This window comes from Sinocyclocheilus anshuiensis, unplaced genomic scaffold, assembly GCF_001515605.1.
Source record: "Sinocyclocheilus anshuiensis isolate Anshui unplaced genomic scaffold, SAMN03320099.WGS_v1.1 scaffold412, whole genome shotgun sequence".
In the NCBI taxonomy this organism is placed as follows: Eukaryota; Metazoa; Chordata; class Actinopteri; order Cypriniformes; family Cyprinidae; genus Sinocyclocheilus; species Sinocyclocheilus anshuiensis.
Window position 1 is genome coordinate 684632 of NW_015558661.1, and position 13903 is coordinate 698534.

The 13903-nt window shown below is 36.9% G+C and overlaps 4 protein-coding genes across 4 annotated transcripts in view; 3 read left to right on the plus strand and 1 right to left on the minus strand.

The window, feature by feature from the left end:
- Window positions 1–320: 320 nt before the first annotated feature.
- On the minus strand, window positions 321–1877 carry LOC107681191 (ATP synthase subunit e, mitochondrial-like). Its single transcript, XM_016477404.1, has 4 exons — window positions 1774–1877; window positions 1083–1137; window positions 829–950; window positions 321–420 (listed from the first exon to the last, which is right to left on the minus strand). Exons 1-3 carry the CDS (start codon window positions 1807–1809, stop codon window positions 844–846), a joined length of 198 nt encoding a protein of 65 aa, XP_016332890.1. The 5' UTR covers window positions 1810–1877; the 3' UTR covers window positions 321–420; window positions 829–843.
- Window positions 1878–3908: 2031 nt separating this feature from the next.
- On the plus strand, window positions 3909–4910 carry hspb9l (heat shock protein, alpha-crystallin-related, b9-like). The gene has a single exon (XM_016477403.1). The coding sequence runs from the start codon at window positions 4030–4032 to the stop codon at window positions 4651–4653; it is 624 nt and encodes a 207-aa protein (XP_016332889.1). The 5' UTR covers window positions 3909–4029; the 3' UTR covers window positions 4654–4910.
- A 745-nt stretch (window positions 4911–5655) lies between these two features.
- On the plus strand, window positions 5656–12194 carry LOC107681183 (zinc finger protein 345-like). The gene is made up of 4 exons (XM_016477394.1): window positions 5656–5966; window positions 7027–7165; window positions 8392–8886; window positions 10476–12194. The coding sequence occupies exons 1-4, from the start codon at window positions 5787–5789 to the stop codon at window positions 11930–11932; spliced, it is 2271 nt and encodes a 756-aa protein (XP_016332880.1). The 5' UTR covers window positions 5656–5786; the 3' UTR covers window positions 11933–12194.
- Window positions 12195–12791: 597 nt separating this feature from the next.
- The window catches only part of LOC107681060 (plasminogen activator inhibitor 1 RNA-binding protein-like), a 4573-nt gene continuing 3461 nt past the window's right edge, over window positions 12792–13903 (plus strand). Inside the window, exons 1-3 of the mRNA XM_016477211.1 lie at window positions 12792–13201; window positions 13382–13490; window positions 13591–13731. Coding sequence (XP_016332697.1) covers window positions 12967–13201; window positions 13382–13490; window positions 13591–13731 — 485 coding nt within the window. The 5' untranslated portion in view covers window positions 12792–12966. The remainder of the gene's footprint in view (window positions 13202–13381; window positions 13491–13590; window positions 13732–13903) is intronic.

Genomic DNA, 13903 nt, shown 5'->3' on the forward strand with positions numbered 1-13903 from the left:
TGCATTTGTGCAAAATCAGCACTTGTGCTGTATTGGCTTGACCTAAATCCTGGGGTTTATGCTAAACCATGGTGGGGTTATACAACCGTCCTCCCTCTATAAACATCACCACGGCATTGGAGAAAAGACAAAACAGTCTACAACACATTCTCAGAGAATGATCTTGGTTTGTCAGATGCACATAGAGCATATAAATATCATTTTACAACATTAATAATTAATGTTCTTTTCTTGCTGAAAAGGTATGCAGACATCCCTTCGATGCATATAATCTGAATTCCCTGAATAATGGCAATGAGGAAAAAGAAAACACATAAGAATTTTTTTACCTTCTGTCTTTATTGAAAATAAAAAAGGTTTATTATGATTCATATCATTTGGTGCTGGAATGGATACATCATGGAGATTTACTTCAGAATGAAATATTTGTGGTAAAGTAACACCCTGTATCACTACTAAATGTGTATACAATTAACTTTGATAACTTTCTCTAGTTCATAAGCTGTTGAAATACATCCCCTGAAATTCCTTTCCATAAATAACACTTCTTTGAAATTGTCTGGCTGAATATTTTCATTGAATAACTTCAAACCCAAAGTTAAACTTCACATAGGTGAAATCTGCTACATCATGAGATGCTGTTAATATATCACAAAATAAAAAAGGGACTAATTTCTTTCACCAGATGCCATTTCAACATTACTGTATCTACCCTCTATTGTTTAATATAAAATGTTCGTATTGAGACAAAGGTCAGGTGGAACAGGGTTTTTGCAACATCATGTGATACATTTTGTTATATTTTATTCTTGTTATATTGTAGAATAAGTGTATAGAGAGAGATTACAGACCTTCAGAAAGCTGTTTGTAAATGCGCTCTTGCTCTTCCCTGAGTTTCTTCTCTTCCTCCTCAATCCTCCTTTCTTCAGCAGCAATGGGCTTCAGATAATCTGGTGAGCAGATTGATTGAAAAACACCATAGAAAGACAATTAACAGAGGCACAAAAGGCATCCCAATACAAAATATAACTGAATTAATTTAAGTTTTAAACTACAACGTAAAATCGTACATAAACGCTTACCATATCTCTGCTTCCCATAAATTAATCCAATTAGCAAGGCTGACCATCTTGCTGTCTGAAATCAGAGAAAGAAAACTGCTGGTTTGTTGACTGGTGAGCTTCTCAAGACTTCACAGGCAACTCTCATATTTTACAAATCTATTTCTTTACTGCATATGACTAAAAAACATTCAGTATGAGAAAATACAGTTGGGTCAAAGTTTTGGACAGCATGCAAATCACAGTCTGTTGTTAATGGGTACTTGACGTGATATAATTAATATAGTCCACTTTTAAACAAAATGTTTTCAAATATACAGCTTTTATATAACTTAGTAAGTATACACTGTGTGACCATTTTAATTTAGAGACTACAGGGACTAGTTATATTTTTATAAATTCACCCTACCACAGGACAATGTACAAGTTTAGTCAATAATCCTTATTCACATTTGACAGGTCATTCGTTGTTTTCTATGCAACACATCATGTAACGTTACCCATAACGTACTGACCTTGCAGTGCTGTGGACAGGCTAGCAGGCTAACACCATTAGCTCATACACCGGCTACGCTAGGTATTAGCGCTAGCAACGTATAGCGAGCTATTTGCTGAGGATAAATGAAGGTCGCTGATATAAACTAACAAGTATAGAGCATGTTTCTGAATATAAAACACAATTTGAGAGTCATATTCCTAATAGAAGCTGTACCTTGATAAGCGGGGAGACTTGAACGGGAGGAACCATGTTTGAACGGATCTCTTCAGGAGAGAAAGTCTTACTCCGGTCTGCTCGGTAGGCTACAGTGTACACACATGTCCATCAACTTTTGTGACTTTTTTCACTATTTTTAAATAAAACAAAAATGCTACTAATAAAATTAAATGAAACAAATAATAATAATAAAAAACTAACCATTTTAGCAGTTCACTTAAATATTCCCTCAGTGTAATAAATGAGTTTTTTTAAATTTATAGGCTGAATATTTCATACAGTCTCTCAATTAATATAGTTCATTCATTCAGTCATTCATTCATTCATGTATTAATTTGTTAGGTCTATCATTATCATCATCATCATAAACAACAACAATAATATTTTAGTTCTGCAGAGTGACATTTCCATTCAACAAGTTTGTGTGTGTGTGTGGTAAATATTTAATGCACTCAATTAATATAGAGTATTAATTTATTTATTTAGTAGCCATTTTGTTTATTATTATTATTATTATTCACCGTTTCAACAACCAGATTACTTAGTCTTACAGTGTGACAAACGATTCTTTAAGTATACATATCTATCTATCTATCTATCTATCTATCTATCTATCTCTTTGTTTATTATTATTTTTATTAGGCTACTATTATTATTATTATTCACCCTTTAATAACCAGTTCACTTAAATATTATTTTAAAGTAGGCTATAATTATTCCATACAGTCAGTCAGTTGTTATTTATTTAGTTAGTTAGTTAGTAGAAGTTGTAGGCTAGATGATTTAGATTTAGGGTGCGTCTCAATCAGCTCCCTTGTTCAGTAGTCAGGGCACTGATCAGGGAGTCGGCCATTTTAAGGGCTGTCGCAATCGCGAAATCCTTCCAGTGCACTGGATCGTTCGCTCCCTGAAAAATCCCACAATGCACCGTAAAAACTAGGGAGCATCGGCGCTCACTATGCTCCCTTACCGGAAATAACTTCACATTTCTGAAGCGTGAACATAAACCACACGAGCCAACTCGATAAATATAATGACGCGTGATAGAAGATTTGAAAAGACAAGCCGTTTTTAGTACATTTCAACATAAACACACATTGCTAGACAGGAATTGAACACATCTAATTAACATTTATAATTAATATTCGGCTGAAATGTTGTAAGAACATGTAACAGAACGATGTGTTTAAAGAGAATAAAAAATAATATAAAAATTAGATTGGTCCTGCATGTTGTTTAATTCCAGTGACGACGTTCTATTATGTTGTCCGTTGACGCTGTACGTAATCATGTCACTGGAATTCGAGTGATCACTGTCCCAACGTGCAGTGAGTCAGAGAACTTACCGTGACCGAATTCGTGTACACGATCTACTGATTCACAAGCTCGGGAGCTAGGGAGCTAGAGAGCTGATTGAGACGCACTCTTAGAAAGAAATTAGTTTTGTCAACTGACCATTTTCATTCAGATGTATCATGTATTGTCATTAAAATAAATAGTAACTGTCCAAACCTTTGAAACCAAACTATAATTACAAAATTTTAGACATGACAGGTTGTGGTTATAGGCTACTAAAGATGAATTCCAACATACTTGATATCAGTGATGATACATTTTTTATTTATATCCACAGATACTACGTCTCCACCTGAGTGAGCTAAACTTGTTCCATCCTTTTGAATGTATTTGAGGTGACGTGGCCAGAGGCACTGCCAAGACAGGTGTGAGTTTCAGAAACCTGCAGGATTAGAAAGCGTGTTGGAACACTTGTATGTTAAATTTAAACACAGCAGACAGAATATGAAGAAAGTTCTGACACACAAAGAAAATATGCTCTGATGTGACTTTGAACTAGACTATTTCTCACAGTAACCAAGATTAGTTTTTTTAATTTTTAATATGTTACGTTGCTATATGCTAGGAAAACCTTGTATCATCCTCTCGCATTACCCTCTTCCCTTAATAGAAAGTTATGCAGACCCATTAGAGCGCCAGAGTGGTCACTGGAAATAGAACAATGATGTACATCTCTGGTATTTAACAGATGGATCACAAAAATACAGCCGACTTGTTTTGGAACATGACAGCAAGTGCTCAGTCATAGCAGCTCTTCGACAGGATGACTGCAGTGCTAATAGAGGAGCGTTACTGGAATGTTCCGGGGCAGCGTATAAAAGCCTCAGGTCTTGTTCACTGGGACAGAAGCACAGAAGAACTCGACCAGCTCAACACAGCACCGAAAATCCACCAAAGATGCTTTGCCCAAGCACTTTTCAGCCTCACCTCAGCCCATTCATGGACTTCCACTGGCCAGTGCGCAGTCTGTGGCCAGAGACCAGACCTCTGTTCTTTCAGATCGAGAAAGAAATGATGAGACACATGCAGGAGATGAGGCACAACCTGGAGTTCATGGAGCGCCTGCACCAAAGGATTTTCGACGAGATTGACCATGTTTCACCCATGACGACTTTCAAACCCATCTCATTCCAGCTCGGAAAGGAAGGAAGCCAATATGCACTGACACTAGATACAAAGGATTTCACTCCAGAGGAGCTGTCCGTCAAACAAGTGGGCAGGAAGTTGCGGGTGAGCGGCAAGACAGAGAAGAAGCAAGACGATGGGAAAGGATCGTTCTCGTTCAGATGCCAAGAATTCAGGCAGGAGTTTGACCTTCCTGAAGGTGTGAATCCTGAGATGGTGACTTGCTCTTTAAATAATGGCCAGCTACAGATACAAGCACCCAAAGAAGCCAATGCTGTGAGCAACGAGAGAGTGATTCCCATTACATACACTCCTGCTGTGAAAAGTCCTGTTCCTCAGAGCCCTCAACCTCAACCTGAGAGCCAAGCAGCTGAGGCAGAGGCTACAGATATTTGAGCGTTGCCTCTATGAATACAATATAACCCACAACGGAACAAATGACTATATAGAACATAAATGTAAAAGAATCAAATTCGCAGAGATCATTATTGGTGCTACATTTTGTGGAATTGTATTAACATTTTGTTAATTGTATTGTGATTCAGAAGAGAAGTCGGATACTTCATTTCAATATTTGTTTTTGTTAAATTTTATTATAGTTTTTGACAAAAAGCTCATTTTGTGTATATCCAATAAAGTAAAAAACTAATCAAGTTTGGGTCCTGGATGGCTACCATGTTTATGTAATTTGCCAGATTTACACAAAATATTATTAAAGTGGTAACTGTATTTATTTATTCATTTAATAAATTCATCTCCCATTTTTGTTCTTACAATTTTCTTAAGAATTTTTGCATGCGTTAAATTATTAGGAATTTCGTAAAAGTTGTTGCATGCAAACATAATTGCATGCATCTTAATAAAAAAATTCTTTGTTTTCTTTGGGTGAAAAATCACGAATGATCAAAAATTAGCTCTATAATATGGATCTCATCCATATTAGTGTTTTTTTTTTTTTAAACAGTTTTAAAATGTAAGCTCAGCTGTGTCCCTACTTTGCGTCCACACAAAAATTAAAAATTAGAAAGTTAAAAAATGGTTTGTACATTAAAATACCTTTTCTTATGAGGTTTTGATTTTTGTGTCACAACAATAGTTAGAATAGAATTTCTTAAATATTGTTACATGCAATTATCTCACAAATTAAAAAAAAAAAAAAACATTTGTTTTCTAGGGGTAAAAAATAAGCCAAGATCAATATTTATCTCTTTAACATGGTCATCCATTTAGATTCTTTATACTTCCAGTACAGAAGCATTAAAAACAGACCTTTGACCTAAAAAGAAGTAAATCCCCTCCGTTTACAAATGGCGCAGGAAGTACTAATCACTCCAAACTTCTAGGTGGCAGTACTGCTTTAACAAAACACTGCTTTCGAAATTTTTGTTATTGAAAAAATTCCTACCGTTTGTTCACCCGCCACAAACAAGCGAATGGCTAGCTAGTGTACTTTTTAACCTGCAAGTTTGTATGTAATGAGGTAGTAAGCATATTTTTGGGAGGAAGGTGCCGAGTAATCATCCCTGAGCATGACGGCAGTAATTCACGAGTTACTGTCCTCCGTTATGGGGGTGTTAGTTGAAAGTGTCGTGTCGGAGTTGAGCAAACATCTCTCTGACTTCACGACTGTCTTATCTGAGGAGTGGAAGCGCAACAAGGGGACTGCTGTGAACAAAAACAGACTTAAACAGGCGAATCAAGCCAAAACTGTAAGTTCTAGAGTAGAGGAAAGAATGCGTGTCCATTCCTGTTCATAACACGCTTCTGAATGTTTGTTGACATTGACAGTTGTTTAAATGGTATTTACAACTGCCTTGAGTGCACAGTGTAAAGAATATATTTAGAAGTCCATATTGAATGTAATTATATTATAAATATAATGAACCTGCTAACCCTGCAACCGCCTTCTGTTTCCCAATAAGCTGTTGTTGATTAAATGATGGTTATCCATGTTTTTTGTAACGTTATTTTAGATTTCCCATTTGTTTTTGAAGTCAGTTCGCATTGATTCTTACAGAAACATGGCCCACAACTTTAGCATTTCCATAACCAGAGATTATTACGTTTTCGTCTCAAATCTAAGTAGTTTTTGACATATGAAAGACATATGAATATGTCTCATGTAAAGAAACAAAACTACTAAATTCTGACATTAGGATGAGATTTTTTTTTGTTCATGAACTTTATGAAACAGCTGTGTCTCAACAAAAAAAGACCTTGCTGTATGTGTTCGTGAAGATTCAAATTTTTGTGTCACAACAATCATGACAATTGTCATCTCCAGCAATTGTAAAGAAATTCTTTGCCATTTTAACATTATTTTCCTCCTGATAGTAGCTGGCTGATAGTAGCCTCATTCATTCAAGTGAATGCTAGAGTTGGCGATTTATATAGTATTTCATATCTGTCAGTGTTAACTCATTCTGAGTGATTGGTAATTCACATTTTGTGAGGAAATGGGAGCAGGAGATCACACCCAAACAGTTGAATGTCTCTAAACATGTTTGTCCTTTGTTCTTGTTTTAGTCAGAACACTGAGAACAAAAGACAGCATTGCAGTTCTTTAGGAATCTGTAAAACGCTACTAGTGCAGATAACTGTTGTCTGAAGAAGTCCAATTTTAGTGCCCACAGAGTAATGATTGTAAGTCTTACATTCTGATAGAACACAAGATTATTAAGACAATGTAAGTTAATTTGGTTGTAATCAAACCTATTTTTGACACAGGAAATTGTAATAGGCGATATCTTTATCTCTTTTGTGTTTCAGAAGGAGTTTGCTGATTTCATGGAGCTGTTGAGTAAAGCCACAGTAGAGACGATGGTTAAACTGATTCAAGATCACATCTCAGCTCAAGTACTGGACGCTACAGCAAAGTCTCAGCTCTCAAAACAAGATAAGCTAAATGGTACATCTTTATGCTTAATCACCAACTTGAATACAAGCCTGAGCAGTGACTCAAATATTTGGTGTATGTCTTGACTGTACACGTATATTTTGTTAAAGGGATAGTTCACCTAAAAATGTCAATTCTGTCATCATTTACTCACCCTAAATTTGTTCCAAACCTGTATGAGTTTCTTTCTTCTGCTGAGCACAAAAGAAGGTATTTTGAATAATGTGGGTAACCAAACAGTTTTTGGTCCCCGTTGGCTTCCTTGGTGTTTTTTTCCATACTGTGGGATTCAATGGGAACCAGCAACTGTTTGGTTATCAATATTCTTCAAAATATCTGCTTTTATGTTCAACAGAAGAAGGAAACTCATACAGTTTGGAACAGGTGAGTAAATAATGACAGAAATATATATATATATATATATATTTTGGTGAACTATCCATTTAAGTAAGTTTTATTAAATATTTTGGTCTAGTTTGATGATAATTCATACAGGGTTTCTTCGGGTCTTTAACAGGCCTTAAAAAGGTTTAAAATCAGAGCAGAAAGTCTTAAATTAATAAAATTGTGACATTTAATGTTTTTAATTAAATGCATTGCAAAAAATAATATTCCTCAGTTTTATTTGCCAATAGAAATTTCTGAAACATTTAGGCTACTTGAGATGCAAATGTAAAATAAGGTCTTAGAATATGTATCAAAATTATGTGAGTTTATGATTAAAACAAATATCTGTCAATGCTGTATATGAAAACTTGTTTTTCCTTCTAATTAAGTTGTTTTTCTGAGCCCATTGGCAGATATTTATTCTTCTCTTAATAATATACTCACTTCATTTTCATCAATTTCACAGAAAACAAGACTTATGTCATTTTCCTGCTCAATTAATGTATCTGTAGAAATTTGCATTGGAAAACAAGACAAAATAATGAGCAGCCTGATCAGAAAATACAGTTTTTTCTTTCTTTCTTTCTTTCTTTCTTTTGTAAAATGAATTAAAAAGTAATGGAGATCAGATCGAAGTTGTATTTTTAAACTTTGAACTGTTGCTAATACAACTCATTGTTTACTCCATATACCTTTACATTTAGAGAACGTCAGTTTATTCCTTATTATTATTATTATCATTATAAAATATTGTGTATTTGTTTATATTATGAATTTAAGATTTTTAGTATGATATTTAAAAACAAACAAACAAACAAAACATTTTTTTTTTTCTCATTATATTCTCACAGAGGGTCAAGCAGCTGCATCTGAGCCAGAAAATAATGTGCTTCTTGAGCCTGAACAGAACAAGGATTATGAAATGGAATCTGAACATCATGAAAACTCTGTACAAGCAGCAAATACTCAGTACCATCAGCTGTCATCTGCACCCACTGATATTCTGGCAAGCAGTTTGAGTGAAAGCCAGCCTTCCACAAGCACAAATGTAGCTGCTGAGGAGAGACAGGAGCCATTAATTTGTGAGTCCTGTGGAGTATCTTTCAATGAAATGGCCCTGTTAAACATTCACAATGCTTTACACAAAGACAGACCTTTCAATTGTTTGACATGTGGAAATACTTTCAAAATGATGAAATGCTTGATGAAACATCAGAGATTTCACACAACTCCAGATTTGAGTATTGAGTTCGAAGCCACTCTGAATGAAGAAGAATTCATTGTGCAGCTCGAAACCTGTGATACTGTCAATACATCCCTGGAAACACTAGAGGTCACTACACAAGGTAAGGCATGGTTTCAAATGCAGTGCTTAAAGGTTTGTTTAGAAATATGTTTCTCTGTACAATATGGTAGTCTTGGACTGTATACTGGCACAAATCAGTGTAAATGCAGTATCTTGAATTATTAATTTATGTCAAGAGTAGCATGCCTACCTAAAATGGCTCGTTCTAACACGCCCCCACATATCTACCTCACTATGTGGGAAGATTTGCATAACGCCGCCCAAATGTTCACGCAAAGAAAGAAGGCGTAACTTTTATTCTCGCTGTAGTATTGTTGCTGCCGCCATGTCGTGAAGACACTGTGTGTTTCGTTGTGAAAGCGAAACTACTTTGTTTGGCCTTCCAAAAGAGGACGATATCCGCTTCGTCATGCCTGGAGCTGATCCGTGCTGGTCGCTGAGGGAATACATCAACTTTGCGCTGTGGATCGCCGGATCGGCTTTCACCGTGAACGAAGCGGAGTCCAGCCCGGGGTCGTCACATGTGGTTGCCACAAGCCTGCCGGCCGCTCCTTCGTCGAATCCGCCGGCCGCCGCTCATTCTAACCTCCGCTCACTCTAGGCCGCCGTGTGTGACGCTGTGTGTTTCGTTGAAAGCGAAACTACTTTGTTTGGCCTTTAGAAATCATTCTAGTATGCTGATTTGGTGTAAGGAATATTTTTATTTTTTATGATGTTAGGAATGGTTGTGCTGCTCAATACTTTTTTGAAAACTGATAGATTTTTTTCAGGAGTTTTGGGGAATAGAAAGTTAACAAAACAGCATTTATTTAAAGGGGTCATATGATGCTATTTTAAAGATAATTATTTTGTGTATTTGGTGTAACAGAATATGTTGACATGCTTTAATGTTCAAAAAACACATTATTTTTCTAAATCTTAACCAATGATTCCTAATTGCATCTACATCCGGAAGGCCAAATAAAGTGCTTTTGCTTTCGCACTGAATCACACAGCGTCTCCCTGACATGGCTGCATCAACACTACTGCTGTTCCTGAAACCACGCCTTCTTTCTTTGCGTGCACATTTGGGTGGCATTATGCTAATATTTCCACATAGTGAGGTAGATATGTGGGTGGGGGTGTGTTAGAAGGAGCCGTTTTAGGAGGGCGTGGTTGACTCTTGACTTTTATAAAGAATATCTCTTTGGATTTGAAACTTTAGTCTTTGCAACTTTACAGATCTTCTTTATGCACCAAGAGCTTGTAACACTCCAAAGAGAAAGGAAAAATTTAAATCGCATCATATGACCTCTTTAAAATAGATTCTCTTGTAGAATTATTAATGTATTCATTTCCACTTTATCTGGTCAATTTAACGTGGTCTTATTTAATAAAAGTACAAATTAAAAATAAATAGTTGTAAAACTTGTGAATAGTAGTGTATGTAAAACTGTCATGTACATGATTTTAATATTTATTTAAAAACAGTCTTTTTTTATTGTTAATTTATGTAAAATGCAATGAGTGAAAAATTACTGGGTGCACCCATAATGACCAATATTTTTATTTTTTTTTAAAAAGTATAATTATTTTAATTAAATTTTTCAGTCTGTTTCTCTTAAACACTCTGTGTTCTTCCCCTCACAGAAATCCTCCAAAGTAACTTGGACAACGAAGACGTATCTTGTGCTGTTTTGGAAAGCAGTCAGTATGCGACCGAATCATTTGTGCAAGGTTTAAATATTACCATCGAAAACACAGACAACCAGCCCAACACCACACCTAACACGGATATGATAAAGCAGTCGAATGATGGTTTGTTCCGATGCAAAACATGCGGGAAGTGTTTTGAACTGAGGTGGAAGTTCATTAACCACGTTCGGGCTCATGTGAAACATTACAAATGTTCGCACTGCGATAAGCGCTTTACTATGAGAAGCTGCCTCATCAGACACGCAGCGATGCACACTGGAGCTCAGCTATTCAAATGTGATATATGTTCCAAGTCTTTTGTATTTCAGGCCTCCCTGGAAAAGCACAAGCGTCTTCATACGGCAGAAAAGACGGTTACTTGTCCAAACTGTCAGAAGGTTTTTCCCGGCAAGCGTTCGTTCGGCAGACACAGATGCAAAGCAGTCGAAACGCTCTACAACTGTCCCGTATGTGACAAGCAGTTCAAAATAAAACAAAACATGCTTGACCACCAAACACTGCACAACGGCGAGAAGCCCTACTGTTGCGAGATATGTGGCGCTTTTTATAGCTGCGAGCGATATTTGAAAAATCACCAGAAGAGTCACATCGAGAAAACCTTCGACTATCCGTGCGAACTCTGCGACAAGCGGTTCAGCGCTCGCAAACATTTGCAAGCGCATATGCTCGTGCACACAAGGGAAAAGCGATACGCTTGCGACGTATGCGATAAGAAGTTCGCCACCTCTGGAAACCTCAACAGGCACAAAGCCGGTCACACGGGAGTGAAGCTGTACGGCTGTCCGATATGTTTGAAAAGGTACACCACAGCGTACGCCCTGAAGATGCACATGCACAAACACACTTCAAGCAAACCGTTTCTTTGCGACGTTTGCGGTAAGGGATTTACCAGTTCAGACTACATGAAAAGGCACAAGCGAATCATTCACGCAGGAAGAAGGGATTGTGTGTGTTCGATCTGTAATAAGGCTTTCATATTCCCCAGTTCTCTTAATCAGCACATGCTTGTACATACAGGAGAGAAGCATCACGAGCGACTGGTCAGTCCTTTGTTGAAGAAGTTCAGTTGCGATCATTGTCAAAAGAAGTTCTACTCACAAGCCGCCCTTACAGTACACCAGAGGGTTCACACGAAGGAAAAGCCGTATAGTTGCGAGGTTTGTGGAAAGAGGTTTGGGTATTCCAGCAGTATTCAGATGCACATGAGAATCCATACGGGGGAGAGACCTTTTGGTTGTGATGTTTGTGGTAAGACGTTCAATCAGGCTGTGCATCTGAGGACCCATCAGCGAGTGCACACCGGTCTGAAGTCGTTTAGTTGTGAGAGCTGTGGGAAGAAGTTTGTGGATCATAGAAATCTTAAACAACATAAATGTAAATACACCATGTAAATTCTTACATATTTGCAAGACCAAAGGTTACACTGAATTAAACACTGCATCTTTTTTTCAGGGCTGTTTGAAATAGTTTCTGTAATGCATAGCATTATGTTCATAGCTAATGATCTGTAGTCTTATTTGGCAAGCTGAATGAATTAAGAGTTTGTATGCTTCTGTATTTTTAATTGTGTAAACAATTATATTTTCAAACCTAGACTGGGAATCAATGCTTGTGTGTGACGGCAATAAAAACATCATGAAGAACTACTTCTGTCTTTTTTTTCCCCATTAAATATATTTTTAAACCATTTTCATTGAATTATTAATAATCATGTTTAAATAGTATTTTTTGGTGTCTGTGATGTCCCACAATCCTGTGTGTGCTTCACAGACTGGTTACTGCAATATATATATATATATATATATAACATTTAATTTCTACTTTGTAATAACATTAAACATCCTTAAAAACATTCTTTGGTTATCTCTAAAGTTTGCTTGATCTAATTAATTTCACAAAACCTTTGAAAAAAACAGTCTTTTTTGCATATCAGACTGCTTTATTATGAATATTTTTGTGTGAGTAGTATATGAAACAAAGTCATACATATCTGCAGAAGCATGAAGGTATAATCAGAAATTGTACCTACTTTATAGCAGAATGATAATAGATTCATAGTTTTAGTCTGGTTCACATTTACATCACAAAAATTGGCAATAAAATAGGCCGGAAAAAATCCACCAGGTATATTCAATAATATGACAGCAAATAATAGTCGAACGTGTGTAATTAATATTAATGAGCACGTCCTGGAAACTAAGTTGACTTCCGGGGCGGAGACTAATTGCTTACATATGAACCTGAATTCAATTAACTGAACGTCACATCTGACGGCTACGTTCATTTGTGCTCACAATCTTTGGGCAAAGTTTAACGCCTCCATTTTTTCTCTTTAGGAGATAAACAGAGTTTAGTTCTGCTGTATTTGTAGTCCTTCGATGACAGTAACTCGATTATTTCATTTCCCTTGCGGTAATCGATCAAAATGAAGGAGTTAGTAGAGGAGATGCCTGATGAAGGATATGGATGCGCCGTTGCTAATCGTTTCGGCCGACTGCTGGACGATGAATCCGACCCTTTCGACATCGTATACGCGGCAGGGGGGGAAAAGAAACAGAAGAAGAAGAAAGAGGATCCAAAGAAAACTTCAACCACGACTGGAAAGAAAGAGTCTCAAAGGGACAGGAAAATCGTTCTTCCAGTAGATGGAGGTGGACAAGGTATGTGAAGGACGGGCTAATTTTATTCGACGCAAGCATTTCTTTTAATAAATTATCGACTAATTTAATTAACCCCTGGAAGATATTATGAGTTTAAATGTAAGGTACCCTGGTTGCTGATGTTTTAAGCGTTTAAAGTGTTTACGTTTAGTTTGTTGTGTATTCGGTCCAAATTTCTAGGCCAAGTCCGTCTTGCTCGTGGAGAAGTTGAGGAGCGAATAGAGAGACGCGTGACTTTTGAGCGCAAATTCAGCGACGCCGACACCCCCCTCAGTTTCTCTGTTGAGAGGTAAGTGACTCGAATTACGTGTTAATAAATGTCTTTATTTTTTATTAATCTTCCTGAATTTATTTTGCATGCCGCTCGATCTGTCTTCATCTGTGTGTAGGCCTGTGGATGTGCTGGACAGGCCTGTCAGAGGAAGAGGTACAGGAAGAGGGCGAGGAGCCCGAGGCCCAGGATATCCAAGATCTAGTGATGGATTTGACCAGAGGGGAAAGAGAGAGTTTGAGAGACACAGTGGCTCTCTGCCAGCAGGTGGCGATTAAAGCGTTTCCTTGGTTTCCGCTGTAAACAAAGCAGCGTTGCACTTAAGAACTTTAATATGCATTATACAGAGGCAAGAGGAAAAGACAAAATACTATTGAAAGACAGTAAGTTCCCCTCAGACATGCATTCATATAAACTCCTACCCCTAATTG